A 25,607-nucleotide genomic window follows, 5' to 3' on the forward strand; every position below is an offset into this window, starting at 1 on the left:
ACGAACTATTTACACCCAGTTAAAATTATCGAACAAAATTGCCCCTGCGAAAATTCTGCGGCCGCACAATTATGTGTGCGGTCTGCACTTTGAAACTGGCATGACAAGATGGACTTCTGCGGCCGCATAATTCTGGGTTGCGGCCGCACTTCTTCAGATTATGCGGACCACACATTTTTTAGTGCGGCCACACTCTTGACTTTGAGCTTTGACATGGAAGACTTTTGCGGTCCGTACATTTCTGAGTGCGGCCGCATAATAATAGTGTGGTCCACACTTCTTCATGGTCCCAAAGTCATGCCTCTCTAAACCTCATCTTATGCAGCCACACTATAATTGTGTGGTCCGCACTTTGCATAGGAAATTTGACAGAGGATTCTTCATAGTCTATAGCCGCACACAATATTGTGCAGTCCGCATTTTACTGTTTTTGCTTTATTGTAGTCCTTATCCAAAATTACTCCTTCTTGAGTTGATTTTCATTTGTTTGACTCATATTACAACACTCTTGCAAGAAAGCATATTTCATTAGTTTTTTGGGAATACCTTTAAAAAATTTTGAGCTAAAAGAAAAGTAAAAAAATGTAAATAAATAGTCAAAATCCCAACTTATCAACTCCCCCAAACTTATACTTTTGCTTGTCCTCAAGCAAATAAGGTAATTCCCATATTCACAAAACAAAGATCTATTTCAGCTAGCCTAAGGTGAATCAAACGCATATCAATTGGGACCAACAATCACCCACAACACTTATGAATTATCAACAATGCAATGATTTGACTTTTTAAGTATAATAGTTCTAATGTGACACTAGAGTATCAAGAGTTGACTTTATTCATCAAGGAAGCTCACTCTTTCATGTAGGTCATTGTGGATCCTAAACTCCTCCTCTACTCTCCATTAGCATATCCCACTTAAGAATGTGGCACTCAATTTAAGGATTTATGAAAAGTTCGCTCATCTCTTTCAAAAGAATGTCACAAATACGGCTCTAAGTACCATATACTTGCCCCTCATGTAAATCACCACTAATGTAAGCTCACTCGACTTGAAATCATGTAGGGTTTTTCGGGATGTAATGAAGGGTTTTGGACTAAGGTAAGATTTGTTGGAATAGAATGGGTTCATATTTTCTTAAGCACTCCATTTTCTCTTTTTGGCTCATACTTTGTCGACTCGTTGAATCATTTTCTTTTTCCTCGAGGGAACTAGAGAGAATTAACATCACTCTTTCTTGGTCATGATATTCATTTTCTCCTTCTTTATTTACTCCATGCCTTTCATCCTTGTTTTTCTTTGAACCCCTTCAACTCTTTACTTTATTCACTTTCTTTTGGGCATTTTTCTTTTTGTTCTTTCTTTCTTTTCTTTGCCTTTCCTTTTCTTCATTTCTTTCCTCTTCTTTGTACCTTTATATAACTTTCAAACTCGTCGTCTCTCCCCCAAACTTATGTTTTAGCCAATTGTTTCTCAAGAACTTTGAGGAAAGATTGGGTGCCAAGAGTGGGTCATTACAAAACGGACAAAGGCTTGTAACGTGGTTATCAAATAGAAAAGGTCTTAGGCTTAAATGGGTTGACTAGGGATGTCACATTGGTGGGCTATGAAAAATTTTAAATTGGATCAAGGAGAGCGTACAATTATTTCTCAAGCAAAGACAAACTTAGAATTTCTCCTAGAAAGACATTCGAGGCAAGTTCTAGACTATTAGCACGGGTACTTGGACTTGCAACTAAATATCTCACCTCTCACGCTGCTGGATTGCTAAAGAGAACGGAGTCAAGGGTACACAACAACCCTAGTTAAGATTGAAAATCATAAATGGCTCGACTGAACCACTCGATGAATGCTTAAGTCAACACAAGAGTCAAAATATCACAACTAGAGCTATTTTCTACCAAGAACTTGTTTTTAACCATAAGGCCGTAAGTAAATGTGTTGGTACTAAGTGAAACATGCTTGAGACACTTTTATTCATTACTACTATTTTACCTAAACATACAAAACGTACTCAATCCCTTAAGAAGGTTGTCACGCCATCCATCATTGAGAAGAGACACCCGATTCACACAAAAATCGACCTTTGGAAAGAACTGTGGCACTAAGAAACCAAAGGCTTGTTGCTCACTTAAACATAAGAAGAAGCTACCAAATCAAAAAGAAGCTATTAAAGTAAATAAGAAGTTATACTACTAAGAAAAATAAACTAAAGAAGCTATAAAATAAACTACTGAAAGTAAGACAAATGAATATACAAACCTAGGGGAAATGGATATATATGCATCAAGGGAAAGGGAAGAATATATACATAACGAAAGAGAGAATAAAGATAAAAGAAAAAGAGTATTAAACTTATTACAGGCCAATGTCAATGTCATAATAAACTAATCAAAATAGACCACTCCCTGAATAAAAATAAGCATTGTCCTCAAAGCTTAACAAAAATAAGACTAAGGAAGGGTAGAGAGTGAAGAGATCTCCTTATGTGGTTTCAGTGTGCATGGAATCATCAGCACTCTCTGGATCCTCCAACTAGATCTCATTGTCCTCCGGTCGGGGAATAATAGAGTTGGTGAACATTTGGAGCATCTACTCAGCGGTGTGGGCAGCAGGGTCCGACTCCTCAGACTGGCCAGCTGTTGTCTCTGATGCCTTAGGTACTGGTGGTACCGCTGGTGCTGTTGGTGTCACACCTCCTTTTTATCACCCCAAGGGGTATATAAGGGAGTTTTTCCAATTAAAATGACATTATTCGAAATGAAATTATTTTATTTATTTCAGAGTCGCCACTTGGGATAGTTTATTTGGTGTCGCAAGTCACCGGTTTATTATAAAATCCCAAATCGAGGAAATTTTGACTTTATTTTAAAAGACTGTGAACCAAAAATAATAGATAAGGAATTCTGTTAACCGGGGAGAAGGTGTTAGGCATTCCCTGGTTCCGTGGTTCTAGCATGGTCGCTTAAACTATTAAGATTGATCTATTATCTGATTTACTACATGTTTTAACCTATTGTGCATTTTTAGTTTTAGAACCGCTTTTAATTATTTTAAAACAATTTTAGGAAGATTCAACGTTATTTAAAACACGCCTTGAAACCACGCTACATGAAATGCACCCGCGGTTCGCAACACATTCTATTTAACATTGTTGAAGATTGAAATTGGGTCACATGAAATGTACACCCGAATTTAGTAATTAAAAAAATTAATTTAAAGAACGCGCCTAAAGCAACTACGAATGTTCAAATTCATAACAATGTTTACGAGGGCCATGGAAAATTTAATTGATGGCACGCCCCGATTTTTTAAAGTATTAACTCTTGAATTAAACTTGTGAGGGACATATATTATGGGTTTTAAATATGGCACACCTCAAATTGATTATTAACAAAAGGGGTTTGCATTTTCTTAAAAAGAGATTAAAGATACAACTTTTAAAGTTCAACTAAGAAATCTTTTCACTAAAATGAGAAGGATGTGCTTAAAATTACTCTTAAAATAATTACTTTGGGCTGGCAGTGGACCTCTTCTTGAACAATTCAGCTGTAAAACCTGTATGTGGGCTCATGAATTGGCCCAGTACAGAAGAAACCCCATGTTTTTGCTTATGCCAGAACTTTAAATAAATGTACCCACATTGGGCTTATTCAAGGCAGGCCCAGTTGCTATGTGTTTTCTAGCTGGGCCTATCTACCTTTCGCATTTTGGTCATAGCCTTGCTCAAAACATATTTTTTACACAAATGTAGTCCCAATTACTTTCCAAAGACAATAGTCAGAATTTTAAAGAATGACCCAAACACGTTTCAAATCTAAAATTATTTGCTTTACTATAATTCGCAAAACGTAATATGTATTTAGCTCATGATTCATAAGAGGAAGATATACACATTGGATCGAACGATTGGGTTCATTGCCTAGGCCCAATGGCCTAGGCCCAGACTTGCTCGCATGAATCCTAGACTTGGGCTGGGTTGCAAGTCTGCCCCAACTCCTACTACATGCAACCACAAAATAACTATTACAATAGGAAAATACCAACATTGATAATCTACTGGTAGTCGATATAACTTAAACTTTAACAATTCGTTTACAATACTGACAATCCAAAATTTTATACAAAATAGAATTTAGCCTAAAGAATCATTATCCTAACATTCCTTCACAGCTAACATCTAAAGAAAGAAACAGAATTTCTAAAATGAAAATAAAGGAAAATGTCTTCTAGCCTTGGATGCTTGCCATCAATTTCTCCACAACCAATGTACTAGCTTACAAGAGATCAGCTACAGAGCTGCTTCTCACAAGCTGGTTGTTTAAATGCCACACCTGAAACTTTCACTGCCCAAATCAGCTCTTATTCTACCAAGGATTTCATGAATCTGATCTTGTGAAAAGGTCAGATCCACAGAAATGCCTTTAATTACACCAACTTGCTACATTGTCAGACCCAAACATAACCACATAATGCAAGAAAATAGTTATGATTCATGGATTTAACCATGTTAAAGGTTAAACTCATGAACCAATATAGGTTTCAAACCACCAAATCATGGCATAATGCCCTGGTGCAATACTAGAACAGACTCAAAAGGAAGAGTAAGGAGAAAATTCAATCCATGAACCTGACCATGTAAGGGTTAGGCCCAATGGACAGAAAAGGTGTTAAGGAGGGGAGTCTAAGCCTGTTATTTAACTAATGCAAAAGAAAGAGAAATGCATACTAGCATAAGATAATCAATGCTAAAGTCTAACAAAGAAAACAGAACCCTATGACATAAAACTAAAGATAAAGAGACTCATGCATTTTTAGAGATAAAGGAAAAGCTTCTACACTACTATAGTTTCAGCATGTAAGCCATAATAAACATATACAAACAATGTCAAACAAAGGCAACTCATATTTACATGGTAGTCAAATAGGGAAAGAATCATATGTACCTTGACACACAATTAAATAACAATTGAAATGAAGGTAAGACTGTTGGAAGAAATTCAGGAGCAGAAAACAGCAGCAGTAACCAAACAGCTTCAGGAAAACCAAAGAAACCCCAGAATTTCAAAACCAAAACACTACTTGAAAACCAAAAGTCCCAACAAAATCCTAAGAAAGTTCTTCTCTTCAACTCATTTTTAGCTTGTTAACAGAAGGAGAGGTTTCTTTTTTAAAGCTTTTTCTAAGATTTTCCTTAAGTTCGAAATTCAGAGAAGAGAGGAAATTTTTTCTGCAGAGAATGGTGCTAAGTGTGTCTGTAAAAATTTGTATGAAAGGAACTATGTATAGAGATATATAATGCCATGTGCTAAAGGGATTATTCCTTAGCTACAAACAACATATTCCAATAGAATTGGACATCTGGTTTTCTCCTATTGGTTTCAGTACTTTTGTACTAACCGAAATGAGGCCAACTACCCCTTTTCTAGAATATTTAGATATTTCCAATTAGGAAAACCCTAAATTAACCTTCTAAAGCCTACTTATTACATTTTACCTAAACTCTTTTAATTCAAATGGGGTCCCTAAAGTTTCTATCTATTCATTTAAACCCTAAAAGTCCTTTGATTTGCAGATTAGGAAAACACAAACCAACATGCCAAGACAAATCAAATGAGCAAAAATTAATCAGTTGGGATGAATCCGGATTCTAAGGGAAACCTACAATTAATGATATCGAAATGAATCAATGATTTAAATACATAGAACCCTAACTAAACTAAATGAAAATCATGCAGTCGAGTATATGCTTTAATCAATCAAGAACAAATCAACACATAAACATTCATGAATAAAGAAAGAGCGCAAAAAATAAAATCTAAAATTAAAACCTAAAACATGCGTCTAATAAAACCACTAAACATGCAGAAGATAAACAAGGATAAAATTTAAACGAATCAGAAGAAAATAAGAAGATTTACCTAAATTTATTCCAGGATTAGGTCAATTTGGGAACTCGTCCAAAATCCTTCGAAATGGACTTTTACTACCATTAATCGACTGTTCTTAACAAGAGCAGTCGACTAATGGAGATTTTAAGTCAATTCGACCAAATACAGATCAAGAAGAGAAGAAAGAAAAATTATGGTTCTTCTGGAATCACGAGATTTAAAATTCGAAAAAATTGGGGCTGATTCAAAAGGGGTTAATGATGGTTTGGGGTTCAGATGAGGGAAAGGATCATAGGGTGTGAGTTTGAGGCGATTGGAAGGGCTAGTGTTCTGACTGGATTTTTTGATCTAAGATTCGAAGAACTCAGCCATGATTCGAAGGGAACGGGTTGGGGATTCATAAAAAGGAGATGAAACGGAATTTGGGGTGTAATTTTGGGAGGCTTTGGACCACCGGAACCGCCGTGAAGCAATTTTCGGTGGTGGTTCGTGGTGGAGGAGGCGTGGGGTATGAGGGCGGCTAGGGTTTACTAAGAGAGATGTGAGTGAAGACTGAAGGGGTTAGAGGGGGGGGGGTTCTCTTTAGGACAGTTATATGTTAAGTGAGATGTGAGTTCCGAGTCGTTGGATGATTAAAATCCAACGGCTGTGATCAATTGCTACAAAAATGGGGTCGTTTAGGTTTATAGGGGGACCTGGACCGGGTATAATTATTTTGGGCCTGGGTTGAGGGGCAGATTTTGGAGCGGGTTTGGCTTTTAAATGGCCCAAATTTGAATATAAATCCCTTTTTCAATTAGCCCTTTGTTTTCCTTTTTCTTTTCTTTTTTTTTTTAAATTAAAAATCCTAATAATTAAAAATCCTAAATTATCTAAAATGTAAAATTAAAATAATTAGCTAATTATAATATTATAAACATCATTTAATTCTAAATTAAAAGGAAAAAAGTCAATAAACTAAAAATTAAAATAAAAAATGTAAAAATGAGCCTTTTTGTGATTTTCTAATTTCCATAAAACAAATAATTGTTGATTAATTCTAAAATGTAAAAACAAATCCTAAATGAAAATGCATGATATTTTTGGTATTTTTAACGTTTTAAATAAATTAAACATGCACAGAAAAAATGCAAATAATTAAGAAAATTCTACAAAATTCCTAAAATGACAAATAATTAACAAAAAATCTATTTTCTTGGGATTTAATAGGAGTATTTCGTATAGGGCAAAAATTACATGCTCACTGCTGCTCCTCTTTGCTCAAAACACGAAGAGTTTTTGGGCAAAGATAAAATGAGCAAACTATGAGGGATTTTTGCCTGTTTGAAACTCCACAATAAGCATCTTTTGAAAAAGCCTGACCGAACCTTGCTCCGGAGTCCGCATCTTTTCTCCGCTTCTGCATCTTGAGTTCAAACTTATTTTCTTGTTTCTTCTTTTCTTTTATTTGGGTTGAGACTTCTTCTTTTGGTCATCTCAAACCTTGTGCCTCACGGTAAGAACCTGTTCAGGTACCAAAGCAAACAAACGTACGAAATTTTTCTGCCCCAGTTTTCATAAGGAAAATTTCGTGAGTTATTGTAATAAAATCTGAACTATTTCTTTATTTGAAAGCAAATAAAATAAGGATTGTGTATCCTTGGGAAAAAGAGATTAGGGAGTGGAGCCCTATATCTATACGAAAATCAACTAGGGAGTGGAGACCCTATGTCTAAAATAAACTCAATTAGGGAGTGGAAACTCTATATTGGAAAGGCGACTAGGGAGTGGAGACCTTATGTTGGAAAAGCGACTAGGGAGTGGAGACCCTATGTCTAAAATAAACTCAACTAGGGAGTGGAGACCCTATGTTGGAAAAGCGACTAGGGAGTGGAGACCCTATGTCTAAAAATAAACTAAACTAGGAAGTGGAGACCCTTTGTTGAAAAGGCGACTAGGGAGTGGAGACCCTATGTCTAAAAATAAACTCAACTAGGGAGTGGAGACCCTATGTTGGAAAGGCGACCAGAGAGTGGCGACCCTATATCTAAAATAAAATCAATTAGGGAGTGGAGACCCTATGTTGGAAAAACGACTAGGGAGTGGAGACCCTATGTTAGAAAAGCAACTAGGGAGTGGAGACCCTATGTCTAAAATAAAATCAACTAGGGAGTAGATACCCTATGTCTAAAGTAACTTCAACTAGGGAGTGAAGACCCTATGTTGGAAAAGTAGACTAGGGAGTGGAGACCCTATGGCTATAATAAAATCAACTAGGGAGTGGAGACTTTATGTTGGAAAAGCAGACTAGGGAATGAAGACCTATGTGTGATGACCCGGCCAGTCGTCTCATGAGTTACCGCTCCGTTTTCCCCATTTCTGCTTCTTTATGCTTTGTTTATCCATGTTTGGTGATATCGGGTTGGTCGAATCGAATCCGGTTGGAATTTGGTATAGTTTGAGACACTTAGTCTCTTTGGAGTGAGTTTAGTTGGAAAAGTCAACCGGACGTTGACTTATGTGTTAGAGGGCTCGGATGTGAGTTCCGATGGTTGGAAAGGGTTGTCTTTCATATCTAGCATTTGTGAGGGATGTCAGAGCTGAGGCTTCCAGTATTGATTCTGTCCCAGTTGTGAGGGATTTTCCAAATGTGTTTCCTGCAGACCTGCCGGGCATGCCATTGGATAAGGATATCGATTTTGGTATTGACCTGGTGCTGGGCACTCAGCCCATTTCTATTCCGCCGTAGCGTATGGCACCAGCGGAGTTGAAGGAATTAAAAGAACATCTTCAGGAACTCCTTGATAAAGGGTTCATTCGGCCTAGCGTGTCACCTTGGGGTGCGTCGGTTCTATTTGTGAAAATGAAGGATGATACTATGAGAATGTGCATTGATTATAGGCAATTAAACAAAGTAACAATTAAGAACAAGTATCCTTTGCCTCGCATTGATGATTTATTCGACCACCTTCAGGGAGCGAGAGTGTTCTCCAAGATTGACCTCCGTTCAGGTTATCACCAGTTGAAGACCAGGGACTCGAATATTCTTAAGACAACTTTCAGGACCAGATATGGTCATTATGAGTTCTTGGTGATGTCTTTTGGGCTGACCAATGCCCTAGTAGCGTTCATGTATTTGATGAACAACGTGTTCCGGCCTTATTTTGACTCGTTTGTTATAGTCTTCATTGATGATATTCTGGTATATTCGTGCAGTCAAGAGGAGCACACGAAGCATTTGAGAGTTGTGTTGCAGAGATTGAGAGAGGAGAAGCTTTATGCAAAATTCTCCAAGTGTGAGTTTTGGCTCAGGTCAGTGGCTTTCTTGGGGCACGTGGTGTCCAACGAGGGTATTCAGGTTGATCCGAAGAAGATAGAGCAGTACAGAGTTGGCCCAGACCGTCCTCAGCCATAAAGATTCACAGCTTTCTTGGTTTGGCAGGTTATTATCGCCATTTTGTTTAGGCATTCTCATCTATCGCATCGCCCTTGACCAAGTTGACTCAAAAGGGTGCTTAATTTGTATGGTCGGATGAGTGTGAGGAGAGCTTTAAGAAGCTCAAGATAGCTTTGACCACAACTCCAGTGTTAGTTTTGCCATCAACTTCAGGTTCATATATCGTATATTGTGATGCTTCGAGAGTTGGTATTGGTTGTGTTTTGATGCAGGAGGGTAGAGTTATTGCTTATGCTTCTCGTCAGTTGAAGCCCCATGAGAAGAACTACCCCGTTCATGATTTGGAGTTGGCTGCCATAGTTCATGCGTTGAAAATTTGGAGGCATTACTTTTATGGTGTGTCTTGTTAGGTGTTTACTTATCATCATAGCCTCCAGCACTTGTTCAAATAGAAGGATCTCAATTTGAGGCAGCGGAGATGGTTGTAGTTGTTTAAGGATTATGATCTCACTATATTGTACCATTCGGGAAAGGCCAATGTGGTGGCTGATGCCTTAAGCCGAAAGGCAGTGAGTATGGGGAGTTTGGCATATATTCCAGTTGGGGAGAGACCTCTTGCAGTTGATGTTCAGGCCTTGGCCAATCGGTTCGTGAGATTAGATGTTTCGGAGCCCAGCCGGGTATTGGCTTGTGTGGTTTCTCGGTCTTCCTTATATGATCGCATCAGAGAGCGCCATTATGATGATCCGCATTTGCTTGTCCTAAAGGACGGAGTTCAACATGATGATGCTAGAGATGTGACCATTGGTGATGATGGGGTGTTGAGGATGCAGGGCCGGATTTGTATGCCCAATGTGGATGGGCTTCAGGTGTTGATTCTGGAGGAGGCCCATAGATTGCGGTATTCCATTCATCCGGGTGTCGCGAAGTTGTATCAGGATTTGAGGCAGCACTATTGGTGGAGAAGAATGAAGAAAGATATTATGGGATTTGTAGCTCGGTGTCGCAATTGTCAGCAGGTGAAATATGAACACCAGACACCAGGTGGTTTGCTTCAGCGGATAGATATTCCAGAGTGGAAGTGGGAGAGGATCACTATGGACTTTGTAGTTGGACTTCCATGGACTTTGAGGAAGTTTGATGTTGTTTGAGTGAATGTGGATCGGCTGACCAAGTTTGCGCACTTCATTCCTGTGTGTACTACCTATTCTTCAGAGCGGTTGTCAGAGATCTATATATGGGAGATTGTTCATTTGCATGGTGTCCCAGTTTCCATCATTTCATATAGGGCCACTCAGTTTACATCGCAGTTTTGGAGGTCTATACAGCGAGAGTTGGGTACTCAGGTTAAGTTAAGCACATCTCTTTATCCTTAAATGGAGGGGTAGTCCGTGCACACTATTCAGATATTAGAGGACATCTTGCGTGCTTGTGTCATTTATTTCAGAGGGCCATGGGATCCATTTTTATCGCTTGCAGAGTTTGCCTATAACAACAACTACCAGTCGAGTATTCCGATGGCTCCGTGTGAGGCTTTGTATGGGAGGTAGTGTAGATCTCCAGTTGGTTGGTTCGAGCCCCGTAATGCTAGGCTATTTGGGACAGACTTGGTGCAGGATGCTTTAGAAAAGGTGAAGGTGATTCAGGAGAGGCTTCGTACAGCGCAGTCGAGACAAAAGAGGTATGCTGACAGGAAGGTTCGAGATGTGTCCTACATGGTTGGCGAGAAGGTTCTGTTGAAGGTTTCTCCCATGAAGGGTGTTATGAGATTCGGAAAGAAAGGTAAATTGGGTCCTCGGTTTATTGGGCCTTTTGAGGTGCTTCGGAGAATTGGGGAAATGGCTTATGAGCTTGCTTTGCCACCCACTTGTCGAGTGTGCATCTGGTATTTCATGTTTCTATGCTCCAAAAGTATATTGGGGATCCGTCTCATGTTTTGGATTTCAGCACGGTTCAGTTGGATGATGATTTGACCTATGATGTGGAGCCAGTAGCTATTTTGGGTCGTCAGGTTCGAAAGTTGAGGTCAAAGGATATAGCTTCAGTGAAAGTGTAGTGGAGAGGTCAGCCCGTGTGGGAGGCTACCTGGGAGACCGAGCGAGAGATGCAGAGCCAATATCCTCACCTGTTTGAGGCTTCAGGTATGTTTCTTGATTCGTTCACGGACGAATGTTTGTTTAAGTTGGGGAGGATGTGATGACCTGGCCAATCGTCTCATGAGTTACCACTCTGTTTTCCCCATTTTTGCTTCTTTATGCTTTGTTTATCTGCATTTGGTGATATCGGGTTGGTCGAATCGAATCCGGAAGGAATTTGGTACAGTTTGAGACACTTAGTCTCTTTGGAGTGAGTTAAGTTGGAAAAATCAACCGGACGTTGACTTATGTGTTAGATGGCTTGGATGTTAGTTCTGATTGTTTGGTTAGCTTCGGGAGGTGATTTGTGGCTTAGGAGCGTGATCAGAATGAATTTTGGAGGTTCGTAGTCGATTTAGGCTTGACTTGGCGAAGTTGATATTTTGGCGATTTCCGGTTGATAGGCGAGATTTTTATATAGGGGTCGGAAGGGAATTCCAAGAGTTGAAGTAGCTTTGTTGGGTTATTTGGGATGTGTGTGCAAATTTTCAGGTCATTCGGATGTGGTTTGGTTGGGTTTTTGATCGAAAACGTAATTTGGAAGATTTTAGAATGTTTGGCTTGAATTCGATGTGTTTTGGGTGATTTAATGTTGTTTGAGGTGTTTTGGTGATTGGAACAGGTTTGAATAAGGTATTGGAATATGTTTGTGCTTTTGATTGAGGTCCTGGGGGCCTCGGGGTGATTTCGGGTGGTTAACGGAGAAGTTGAGATGTTATTGCAGCTGTTGAAATTGCTGCTTCTGGTGTTTTCGCACCTGCGGTTTGGGGACCGCAGGTGCGGCGCCACACATGTGGAAGAGGAGCCGTAGAAGCGGATTGTTAAGGACTTTCCAGGAACCGCAGATGCGGTGTGGGCCTTCACCTGTGCAGTCACAGGTGCGGATGTCTTATCGCAGATGCGATTTTGGGCTCTTAAGTGAATTCCGCAGAAGCAGAGGATTTAACCGTAGATGCGGTTGAAGTGCCGCAGATGGGGAAAGGACTGGCAGAACATATAAGTTATTTCATTTCGCGAATTTGAGTTATTTCACCATTTTTGACTTCGGCTTGGGAGCTTTTTGGGCGATTTGAGAGAAGGATTTCAACAGAACTTCATTGGGGTAAGGGATTTGCACTTAAAACTCATTCCTATGCTATTATTTTACGGATTAAAGCTTTAAATTGTGGAAATTAAGGGTGAAATTTGGGGAAACTAGGGTTTAGTATTGGAGACCTATGATTGAGGATTTGATAGACCATTTGAGCTCGGATTTCTGAACTTTTGATATGTATGAACTAGTGGGGAGATAAGGAATCTATTGATGTAAAAATTATTGAATTTCGAGACGTGGGCCGGGGGGTCGGGTTTTGGTAATTTCAGGATTTGTGCCATTTATTGATTGTTTTCACTTGGGCTTCGTTCCCTTAGCATATTTTTTCGTCCTCGTTCTAATTTTGGATAGATTCGACGCGAGTGGAGGCCGATTTGAGGGGCAAAGGCATCATGAGCTAGAGATTTAGCCGGTCCGAGGTGATTAATGATTGTAAATGATGTCCTGAGGGTTTGAAACCCCGGATTGCACATCGTAATGCTATATTGAGGTGAGGCACATTCTTGATGACGAACATGAGATCGTGCACTATTGGGGATTATGACTTGGTCTGTCCCGAATGATGATTTTACCGCATATTCGACGAAATCTATTTGTTATCATCATTATTTGGGCTGAATGCCATATTTGGGCCTTGCGCCAACCATTTGAACCCTTCAAAGATTTTTATTGATATTTTCTCACTATTTTGAATTTATACTTGAACTCAGTCATGTTGTTTACCACTGTTTTCGTACTCAGCCATGTTTACTCAATTTTAATACTTAAATGATAGTTTTAAATGATGTTTGGGCTGGGAAACACTGTTTTTACTATTGCCCGAGTGGCTTGTGAGGATTTTTGATTGAGTAAGGCCAAGTACCTATGTTGTGAGGAAACATTTGATATTGATTATGAGGCCGAGGGCCTGAGATACGTACGCCACGAGGTGGCTTGATTGATATGAGGCCGAGGGCCTAGTGTTGATGCCATGAGATGTCTTGTTATTGTGCTTGGGCCGTAAGGGGCCCCTCCAGGAATATGTACACCCCCAATGAGTGCGGGTACCCATTGTGATGCGAGATTGAGCCCGAGGGGCTAGTATTGTTCTATGTGATTGCCCGAGGGGCTCGTACTGTTCTGAGATGTTGCCCGAGGGGCGAATTTGTTGATACTGTGCCCGAAGCGAGTCTTTACGTGTTTACTTTTCATAATTGACTGTCCATTACCTGCTTAATTATTGAAAAAGGCTTTCAATGAAACTACATTTGAGTTAAAGGATTTTACCTATCTTTCGCTGATTTACTGATTTAAAATGGTTTTCGTGCTCCATTATAGAATGCTTTGTGCCTTATGTAATTTCTTGCTTTTAGTCTTTATTTACATTTGTTACTCACTGAGTTGGAGTACTCACTTTACTCTCTGCACCCCTGTGTGCAGATTCAGGCATTGCTGATCCTGCTAGTGTAAGTTGAGAGCTCCCTACGGACATTCGGAGTTCACGAGGTAGCTGCTTGACATCCGCAGACCCGTGTTTCCCCCCCTTTATCATTTCTAATACTAATGAGACAACTGTAATAGTTTATAGACTTATCGGATTTGTAGTAGGATTTATAGATGCTCATGACTAGTGACACCTCGGTTAGGGCTGTGTATGGGTGTTCTTCCGCGTATTTATAGACTTATCGGATTTGTAGTAGGATTTATAGATGTTCATGACTAGTGACACCTCGGTTAGGGCTGTGTATGGGTGTTCTTCCGCATATTTATGCTACCATTGTCATTTCGGATTTATTTATCATGTTTAGACCGCTTCTTAAATGCTTAACTGTTAATAATGGGAAGTGTCGGCTGGCCTTGTCTTCACAAGAGGCACCATCAAAATCGGGTTTGGGGTTAGGTTCGTGACACTATGCCTAAAATAAAATCAACTAGGGAGTGGAGACCCTATGTTGGAAAAAATGTAACTAGAGATTGGGGACCCTAGGCTACCACTTTTTTTGAATTTTTCTTTTTATCTTTTTTTTTTCTTTTTCTTTTTTTTTTCATTTTTCTTCTTCTTTTTTTTTATTTCTTTTTTTATAGAATGAGTAAATGCGGGAAAGAATATTTGAGGGGACTTCCCTTTATGGATTGTTGCTGCAAAGCTGTTTCTAGCCCTTGCGCAGTTTCTCTTTGGTTGCACTTGCTTCTTGCAAGGTTGCTTTGGATTGCACATGTTTTATGTTTTCAAACAAAGAACAATTGTTAGTTTGAAATGGTGGTTGGTTTTGTGGCCTTGATTGTATTTGATCACTTGATCTTGGCCTGACTCTTTTAATGAGAACCTCTGTTGCTTGCTGACTTTCTGAAGATCGATCTCTCTTCTAAAACCAAGGATCTTGACTTTCCAAAATTTCACATGATGGTTCACCCGTGTGGGACTTTGGCCTTTTCCTCTTATTCTGCCTTTATGGGCACTTGACTTTGGGTTTATATCATTTTCCATAATTTTGACTTCGGAGCATCGGCCATCATGGCCAATCGGGATCGACTTGATGTATCCGCTGAGGCTGGGTGCTCTCTTTGCATTTGGATTCTGTCAAGCGGAACCCTGTAAACCACTTTTGCCACCCTTTCTTTGTATTAGTTTCGGAGTAGAATTAAACCGAAATGGATTCAAAGAAAAGTAAACAAAGGACATGAAAGTGAATTTAAAGAGAAGTGTCCCTTTTGGGGAGGAAAGAAGGACTTATCTGGAGTGTATGCAGACTTCAATAGACATGACATGCTTCTTGGACTGTATACCCGATCTGTGCAGCCATCCAATCTTGCAAAAACCTTCATAATCCAAATCTCTAAACCATGTAACCTTGCCAGGACTCTTGTCTGTGTCAATGATCTTAAGCTATTCCCTCTTTTCGATCAATGGCGCCCTTTACGGGTTTTCGCCAATTGACCTCTCTCATTTCTCTTCTCACCGTCGCCTTATAGTGCCTTTTACGAGTTTTCACTAACAAGACTCTCTCAATTTCAATTTCTCTGCTCACCCTCGCCTTACGGTGCCCGTGTGGGTTTTAACCAATAAGACTCTCTCATTTTATTTCTCTCATCTGGTTGTATCGGATCCAAACAGCCGCACTCTCTGATTCTTGAACATCCTCACTGATTGATCAGAAGGACTTGAACATGGTTCAGGTAAAAGGAATTTGGATCGAATTATAACTTTGGAACCATTCAGGCGAGATCATCGCCGAATCATTACACCATTTGCCCCAGTTTCACTTTTGGGGAAATTTGGATTTTTATTTTAGTGTGACTGAACCCCAGAGAGAGGCTGCCTACGTATCCTTTTAGAATCAAGTCGAACGCAGTTCAGGGAACACTTTTTGTTTTTGTTTTTCTTTTGTTTTGATTTGATTGATTTTTTTAACAAATGTTTTCAGGTTCCAAAGAGGGTAATAAAAAAAGGTAACCGGATCAAAGGGTTAGCAAAGGATTGGAGTGTTTGGGGTAGCGAGAATGAAAGCCTTCATCATCCCAATCGAACAATATTGGCACCACAAATGGGTTAAACGTAGTTTCTTTTGACTGCGTCTGCATTTACTGCTTTTTTGAGATCATTTCCTTCGATGTCACCCAAGTACAATGCCCCTTTTGGCAACAACTTTCTTATATTGTACGGGCCTTTTCAGTTGGGAGCGAACTTTCCTTTTGCTTCCTGGTGATGAGGGAGAATACGCCTCAAAACGAGTTGCCCCACTTCAAAGTTACTAGGCTGCACTTTCTTGTTGTAGGCACGGGCTATCCTTTGTTGGTACAACTACCTATGGCAAACTGCGGCCATTCTCTTTTCATCAATCAGGGTTAACTGTTCCAAACATGCTTTGACCCACTCATTGTCCTCAATCTCAGCTTCTACAATGATCCGAAGAGAAGGGATTTCAACTTCTGCAGGTATTACGACTTTAGTGGCATAAACCAATAGATATGAGGTTGCTCTGACTGATGTGCGCACAGTTGTGCGATATCCCAATAATGCAAATGGTAACTTTTCATGACATTGCCTGGAACTTTGGATCATCTTTCTCAGAATCTTCTTGATGTTCTTGTTTGTTGCTTCAACGACACCATTAGCTTTGGGCCAATAAGGAGTAGAGTTCCGATGCATTATCTTGAATTGTTCGCATATCTCCCTTATCAAATGACTATTCAAGTTTGCAGCATTATCCGTAATGATAGTTGCAGGAATACCAAAATGGCAGATGATATTGGAGTGCACGAAGTCTACCATAGCTTTCGTAGTGACAACTTTGAGAGTAATTGCTTCGACCCACTTTGTGAAGTAGTCGATGGCGACTATTATGAATCTATGCCCATTTGAAGATTTTGGCTCGATCGGCCCAATGACGTCCACACCCCAAGCAATGAACGACCACGATGCTGGCATATGATGCAATTTTGTAGGCGGCGCATGAATCAGGTCATCATGTACCTGACACTGATGACATTGTCCGGACAAAACTGAAGCAATCTTTTTCCATAGTCATCTAGTAATAGCCTGCTCGAAGGATTTTCTTTGCCAAAACGTACCCATTCATGTGGGGTCCACACACTCCTACGTGCACTTCATACATGATTCTTCCGGCCTCTTCGGCGTCAACACATCTTAACAAGTTGAGATCTGGAGTCCTTTTGTACAAGACCTCACCGCTCAAGAAGAAACTACTTGCAAGCCGTTTAATGGTTCTCTTTTGGTCTCCACTGGCTTGCTCGGGATATTATTTAGTTCTCACAAAACTCTTGATATCATGATACCATGGCTGAACATTTGGTTCCACCTCAACCGTATTGAAGTAACCATGCCTTTCCCGAATTTGGATTTCTGACGGGTCAATGTGGAGATTGCCTGGATACGGCAACATCGAGGCTAAAGTAGCGAGTGCATCGACCATTTCATTATGAAAACAAGGGATGTACCTGAACTCGACTAACTTGAACCGCTTGCTAAGATCTTCCACATGTTGCCTGTATGGAATAAGCTTGACGTCCCGAGTTTCACATTCACTCTGAGCTTGTCGGATAATCAAGTTTGAATCCCCCATGATCAATAGTTCTTCAATATCTTGGTCGATTGCCATATTCATACCCATAATGCAGGCTTCATACTCGGCGGTGTTGTTTGTGTAGAAAAACCGAAGCTGGGCTATGGCTGGATAGTGTTGACCAGTGGGTGAGATCAAAATTGCCCCAATCCCGACACCTTTTGCGTTCACAGCTCCATCAAAGAAGATTTTCCAAGCATTGGTGTCCTCTGATGTTACCTCAACTGAATTCACCTCCTCGTCCGGGAAATAAGTACTCAAAGGCTGATATTCATCATCAACAATGTTTTTAGCTAGGTGATCTGCTAAAGCCTGGGCTTTCATTGCCGTGCGGGTGACATAGACTATGTCAAATTCAATGAGCAGGATCTGCCATTTTGCTAACCTCCCTGTAGGCATTGGTTTCTGGAATATGTACTTCAGGGGGTCCAACCTGGTGATGAGATAGGTGGTGTAGGCCAACAAGTAATGCCTAAGCTTCTGAGCGATCCAAGTTAAAGTGCAGTAACTCCTTTCCAACAAAGTGTATTTGGCTTCATAACTGGTAAACTTCTTGCTCAGATAGTAGATTGTCTGCTCTCTCCTTCTGGTCATATCATGTTGCCCGAGGACACATCCGAAGGAATTCTCCAAGACCGTCAAATATAGAAACAAAGGCCTCCTAGGTTCATGTGGGACCAAGACTGGCGGGTTCAACAGATATTCTTTGATTTTGTCAAAGGATTCTTGACACTTATCCGTCCATTTAATCATTGCATCTTTCTTTAACTGCTTGAAGATGGGTTCACATGTGGAAGTCAACTGAGCAATGAATCGACTAATGTAGTTCAACCTTCCCAGCAGGCTCATAACCTCTTTCTTGGTTCTTGGAGAAGGCAAATCCCGAATAGATTTTATCTTTGTTGAGTTTAGCTCGATGCCCCTCCAACTGGATATAAATCCCAAGAGTTTGCCAGACGGAACCTCAAATGCACATTTACCCGGATTTAGCTTCAAATCATACTTACGCAGCCGCTCAAAAAACTTTCTCAGGGCCCGAACATGGTCGTCCTGTATTCTGGATTTGATGATCACATTGTCCACATACACCTCAATTTCTTGGTGCATCATGTCGTGAAAGATGGAAGTCATGGCCCTCATATAAGTTGCCCGGCGTTCTTCAAACCAAAAGGCATGACCCTGTAATAATAGGTGCTCCAGGGTGTGGTGAAGGCTATCTTTTCCGCATCTTTTTCATCCATCAACACCTGATAATATCTTGCATAACAATCCACGAAAGATTGTATCTCATGTTTGGCACAATTATCAATAAGGATGTGAATGTTTGGCAAAGGGAAATTGTCCTTGGTACATGCTTTGTGCAGATCTCGGTAGTCAACACACACTCGAGTTTTCCTATCTTTCTTTGGCACAGGAACTACATTAGCCAACCATGTGGTGTATCGGACCACTCGGATCACCCCTGCCTTCAACTGTTTTGTGACCTCTTCTTTGATCTTGTCACTAATATCAGTTTTAAGCTTCCTCTATTTTTGCTAGACAGGGGGATAATCGACGTAGGTCGGAAACTTATGGACCACAAAATCGACACTTAATCCTGGAATGTCATTGTAAGACCAAGCAAACACATCTTTGAATTCACACAAAAATTGGATCAATGTGTCCCTGGTTCTTTCATCTGTGTGTATGCTTATCATGGTTTTTTGGACTTCTTCAAAACTACCCAAATTAACCGGCTCGATTTCATTTAAGTTTGGCTTAGGTTTATTCTCAAATTGTTCCAATTCTCGATTTATTTCCCTAAAAGCCTCTTCTTTATAATATTCCGGTTCTTGGTTCATTATTTCACAATTAGACAGCGGGTTTGGATCTGGGCATGAAGTCCGCAAGCATGTCATGTTATTTAAAGCTGCATTATTAGAACGGGGTTCCCGCCTGATTGGGAATGGAGTAGCCTTCCAGTTTTGCAACTTTGAGTTGGGCCCCATTTACAGGACCTCAGCGGTGCTCGAGCCTTCTCCCGGTTGAACCATGTGGGTTTCATACAACATTTGCCTCATGGCTCCACATATGTCCTCAATTTCCTCGGTTGTGAAGGCCTCATTTTCTTCTTCTTCGTTGTACTTGGGACTGATGAAAGTTTTGTAGAGATGCGGAACCGTCTGAGGAAAACCCAACTATTGCTCTTTTGTTCATTTTCCCATGTCACATTAGCTTCTGTGGCGCGAAAACCCACACCGAAGAACTTCTTGCTGGCATATAGAGTGATAGGTTCTGTGATACCTTGCAATGATGCCCCGAGTCCCTTCCCAGGCTTATAACCATGCTTGATCATTTCAGCATCGACCATGATGAATGCATTTGACAGAAAAGGCTGAGGACAAGGGTTTCCCTCCTCACATTGATCTGCGACCACCACCTCAAAAGGTTGATAAACTATATGCTCACTACCTTCCCTGGCTTCGAGACATGGGACTGATGGGTCCCGGTAAATTTACTGCTCGTCTTCTTTATGAACCGCAATTTCCTGGTTTTCATATTCAAATTTCACCATCTGGTGGAAAGTGGAAGGTACGACCCCTGCTGCGTGAATCCAAGGTCTTTCCAAGAGGAAATTATAATAAGTGTCCATGTCTAGGACCTGAAAGGTCACCTCGAAGTCCACAGGACCAATAGTCAAAATCAAATCGATCTCGCCTATGGTGTCTCTCTTGATGCCATCAAAGGAACGCATACAGACATTGTTAGGCTTGATTCTCTCAGTCCTAGTCTCCATTCTTTGCAAAGTTTAGAGAGGGTAGATATCAACTCCAGATCCGCCATCCAACATAACTCTCTACACATAGTACCCCTCACCCTTAACTGTCAAATGGAGGGCTTTGTTATGGGCTGCCCCCTCCGGGGGCAAATCAATCTTACTAAAGGAAATCTGATTGATTGCGAAGAATCTTTCCACCATCCTTTCCAGTTGTTCCACAGTGATTTCAATCGGAATATAAGCTTCATTGAGGGTTGTTATCTACACTTTCTGATGCTTAGTTGAGCTTATTAGCAGAGACAACAAAGAGACCTGAGCAAGAGACTTTCGGAGTTGGTCAATTATCTCGTAGTCCGCAGTTTTCATTTTTCAAAAGAACTCTTCTGCTTCTTCGGCACTAATTGGCTTTTTGATTGGGAAGCATTTCTGCTTGGCATTATTGACTTCTCCCACATTAAGGTATTTCTCAGCTGGGTTAGTTTCGTTTGCTTCTACCATGATCTCTTTTCCCTTGTAGGTTACTACAGCCTTGTTGTAATTCCATGGGACGGCAGTAGGGACTGTCATGGGCTTCTGTGATGCGCGGACAATAAACACGGGGTCATTCAGCCTTGGTGTAATTACTGGCCCTCGTACTACATAGGTCCCTTGTTCAGCTCGAACCTTTTTGAAGGGCTCAATGTCATTTGTTCTTTCCTGTGTCCCCAGGGAACGTAAAGAATGGCATCTTTTGGGGGTACTACCCCAGTTTTGGTTTCCGCTGTCTTTTCTGTACTTTAAGGGGTGAGTTTACTCTTCTTATCCCCTTGTCTTGCTTGGCAACGGCCTTTGGCTTCTTTTCGATATTAGAGATTGCAATGATGGCTTTCAAAGCGGGATCAAACTCCTTATCTTCGCAAATCATTTCAATAACTAGCCCGTTGTTGTCAGCCAGTAATGGGTTGTTGGTCACATTAGGAATTTTTTCATCCTTTAGCACTATCCGTTTTTGCTCTATGAGATTTTCTATAGTCCTTTTCAGAGTCCAACAGTCCTCAGTGTCATGCCCTTCTGCTCCCGAATGGTAAGCACATCGAGTTCCAGCTCGGTAGGAAGGCGACTCTGGGTTTTGCCTAGTTTGGGGTATGGGTTGCAACAAACCCTTTTAGACTAGTTTAGGAAAAAGGCTAGAGTATGACTCTCTAATAAGCGCAAAGTTTGTTCTTCTGGGTAGATCCCGAGCACGGGCATTGTAAGGAAATTATTTTGTGGAGGTCGGGGATTATACTGAGCTGATGAGGAGGGTTGTTTCTAGGAAATGGAGCTCGGTTTTGGTTGAACTGTTTTTGTGGCCAAGCATACGAGTGGGCATTCATTACTGCATACGGCTAATGAGCCATAACATAAGCCATATCCTGATGAGGATAATAATGTTGTGGGGTGTTTGGAGGGAAGTAACCTCTAGGTGGATGAGGGTTTCTCAGACTTGTAGCTGTCATCACCACCTCTACTTTCTTCTTTCTGTTTGCTACACCTCCGGACACGCCTTGAATTTCTTGGGATCTAGCTCTTATGGCAGATTGGCTTAGTATGCGCCCTGTTTTCAGACCATTCTCGACCATCTCACCAATCTTGATGGCCTCAGCAAACGGTTTCCCCATTGCAGACATCATATTCTGAATCTAGTCAGCCTCTTGGGCTTGTAGAAAGACGCTCACCATTTCTGTTTCATCCATCGGAGGATTGACCCTGGCTGCTTGTTTGCTCCATTTAACAACATATTCTCGAAAACTTTCTGATGACTTCTTCTCGAGATTCGACAGAGAATTCCTGTCAGGAGCTATGTCTATGTAATACTGAAATTACCTGAAAAATCTCGGGCCAGATCATCCTAATGTGCCAACGAGACATGTCTTGGTCCATGTACCACTCAGATGCGATGTCAACTAGACTCTATCCGAAATAGGCCATTAGGAGCTCTTCTTTTCCACCTGCCCCTCTTAGTTGATTGTAATATCTCTTGAGGTGGTCTATGGGATCCCCGTGCCCGGCATACTTTTCGAACTTTGGGGTCTTGAAATCCAAGGGCAAATGCACATATGGGAAAATGCCTAGATCAGCGTAGGATACGCTCTTTTGTACGCTTAAACCTTTTATATTCTTAAGGGGTTGTTCCATTCTCCTCATTTTTCGGGTAATTTAATCTTGCTCGGGGTTCTTTGTAGCCTTCTCCTGTCCCACGGTAAACTCGTACCGGGGTTGTTGAGGGTAAGAATTGGTCTGGGTAGGTTCTGGTGGAAACGATGGTACTTGGAAGGTGAAGGATGATGGATCAAATCTTGGCCTAGGCACCGTTGGCTGCACCACATCTGATGTTGGTGGTGCGGAAAATATGTTGGAGGCCACTCCCGAAACCACCCGGGGGCGAACCTCGGAAGGTGTTCCGGTGAACTGAGCTGAGATGGTGGAGTATCCAAGTGGAGTATTCGGGTAATTTATCGGGACATTAGAATTTCCACTTGCTCTGGGAAGTAACTCAGGGAAATAGGGTATGGCACTCGACGGCTCCATACCATTGGACCAGGTGTCCCACATTTCTAGCACGCGGAGGCGCAGTACCCTATTCTCTTCAGCTGTCGCTGACTCCGAGGTTGGGATAACCGATATCGGGCTATCCTCTGAGATGGGAATCGTTGGTGGATGACCTTCTGACGACATTTCTATACTGCCTTTTGATCTTGTAAAGTACGGGTATGAAGCCAGATTACCACAAACCAACCACCTTAAAAACAAAATCTATACTCAACAGTAGACAAAACCGGTTAGTTTGAAGAAATTAACACATAGAGAATCACACATTTGAGTGTGATTCACCTACACAGTTAAATGTGTTTCTACATATTTTGCAACGGTTGCATGTCTCATCCCAACTTTTGTTTATTTCCCTGATTTTCTCTCTTGATCTCTTTTGCACTCTTATTTTCTCTCTTTTTGGTTTTTCTTTTGATTTTCTCTTTTCTACATTCCTTTTTTATTTTAAAAATCATGACCGGATCCGATGAGGATTGCCTACGTATCACGACGCCGCATGAATCAGATCATCACGTAGTTCAAGGAATAAATGCATAAATGAACACCATTTTGGTTTTTCAAATTAATACAAAAACTCCTAAACTTTTCTATTACAAATGACTTCATCAGTATTTTCTAGGAATTGAAAAAAAGATGAAGAAAATGACAGACTCGAAACAGACCCTAAAACTGGAAACTGAAAATACAAACTCGATATGAAAATTAAGAATACATAAGTGCTTCTATTCCAGGGGCCCGTGGGACATCAGTCGGTCTTGCCACGGGCCTATGCGCAAGGTCCCCTTGAAGACGCTCCAGGTCACTCATCATTTGACGAACAAAGGTCATTACCCCAGCAAAGAAGGTGGTTCTAGTCATGTCTTCACATTCATGGCACTTCATGACGATGTAGTCAGCAATTGCTCTAAATCTCTCCCTGATGATACCCTTTTCTTGGAGCAAACGCCTGATTTGCTGAGACCTAGCTTTCAGCACTTAGGTGTCATGATGGTTTTGACCCTGTAGCTGTTGCAAATCTTCCTCTAACTGGGACATTAATGTAAAGCAATGTTCCCTTTCTGCTTTAAAGTTCTTAGCTTGTTTGGCCATCTCATTTTTGAGGGTAGTTAGCCTTTTCTTCAAATTTGTTATTGTTCCCTCATATTTCCTTTTCAACTGCCGTACAAACTCCGCCCGTCCCTCTACGTTCTTTGTCAGCTGTGTTTGGGCTCTTGCTATATTAACCTCGGATTTTTCTAGGTAATCCTAATACTCAGATTCTTTCCTTCTAAGACCATTTATGAGCCTTTCATCAGCCCAGCTTCTTTCTTGATTCTCAGTAGCTATCTTCATTTTTTGGATCTGGGCTCGAAGGTCTTTGTTTTCTTGAGCCAGTTTCTTCTTTTCCCCTTCATCAGCAGCAGCTTGTACACTATTGTCAAATTTGAGATCCCTGATTTGTCCCTCCAATTTGCTTATCTTGGCCCTGTAGCTTGCCTTTTTTGCCAACCAATCCCATTGCTCCCGCGAATCGTCATTAAATTGCTGGACCTGAGGTCTTTTAGCAGGCCGTTCGGGATCTAGAGGGACTTGAAACCTTTTACCAAACCAAGTCATGTAATTAGGGTCTAACTCTCGTTTAGATAGATACCGCACCCGAGTCTTTGGCTCTAGAAATCTACACTCATTCCAAATCTGACGAACTTTTCCTTCTGGAAACACAACTTTTGGACCCAATTCGATGACTTGTCGGCTCAAATCTTCGTCATGTGGGATATTTTGGAACCTGCCTAGTTGGCATAGCACCCTGTGTAGAGCGTATGGCTGAATGCTCCGGAGACCCATTAAGAGAAGATAGCATACCTCGGCTGACATGTAAATGACTTCAGTGACAAGGAGCCAACCGAAAGTCCACTCAATTATGTCTGAAGTTAAGGAACTTAAATGCGCAAACCAGGCCTCTGTACCTTCTGGAAATTCACAACCCACCACCCGATTTTCATGATCTTCAATGCAATTCAGACCAGTCATGTCGTAGTTCATGTACCCCAAGCAGTGACAAAGATGTTCTTGTATCCAAAGTTGTAGGAGCATGTTACAGCCCTCGAAGAATTTTTCCCCTTTTTGGCAGATAGTTAAAGCTCGATAAATCTCCGCTAAGATCATTGGAACAAGGGTGCCATTAACTTTTTTAATCATGACGTCGGCCATTCCTACAAGACCTAATTCTATGTTTCCATCTTTTCTTGGGAAAATTAAAACACCCAAGAATGCCACAATAAAAGCTAGTCCCCACCGTGCTTCACATTTATCTTTGTTTCCTGAATGAGTTAGGCTGGTATCTGGTGCCTTAAAATCATGGGGACCGCCATAACGCTGGTACAAGAAGTAGAATGTGCAAAATCCCTCAGATAGGTTTCCGTCTTGAACCTCCAAACTAATGCTTAGAAGGTCCAAAAACTTATGAAGAGTCACTGTTCTTGGCGCCACTAGGTACCGACTTCTGAGATTCCCACTAAGACCGGCATAGCCCAGTAATTCCTCCAACGTGGGAGTGAGCTCAAAATCAGAAAAATAAAACACATTATGCGTCGGGTCCCAAAAAGGTATCAGAGCCTCAACTACATCCAGCCTTGGTTTGATTTTCAGAAGACCAACAAGACCGTCCAAAACTTTTACCACAGTCTCTCTGCTGACTTTTCCTAAGTTGTTCCACTACATATAGAGCTGTAATGGGATTTCC

The 25,607-nt window shown here is 41.0% G+C and overlaps 1 protein-coding gene across 1 annotated transcript; it reads right to left on the reverse strand.

The window, feature by feature from the left end:
* Positions 1-17,232: 17,232 nt before the first annotated feature.
* LOC138878634 (uncharacterized) lies at positions 17,233-17,880 on the reverse strand. The gene has a single exon (XM_070158325.1). The coding sequence runs from the start codon at positions 17,878-17,880 to the stop codon at positions 17,233-17,235; it is 648 nt and encodes a 215-aa protein (XP_070014426.1).
* Between the last annotated feature and the right edge of the window lie 7,727 nt (positions 17,881-25,607).

The sequence above is a fragment of the Nicotiana sylvestris genome, chromosome 9, assembly GCF_000393655.2.
Source record: "Nicotiana sylvestris chromosome 9, ASM39365v2, whole genome shotgun sequence".
NCBI classification, from domain to species: Eukaryota; Viridiplantae; Streptophyta; class Magnoliopsida; order Solanales; family Solanaceae; genus Nicotiana; species Nicotiana sylvestris.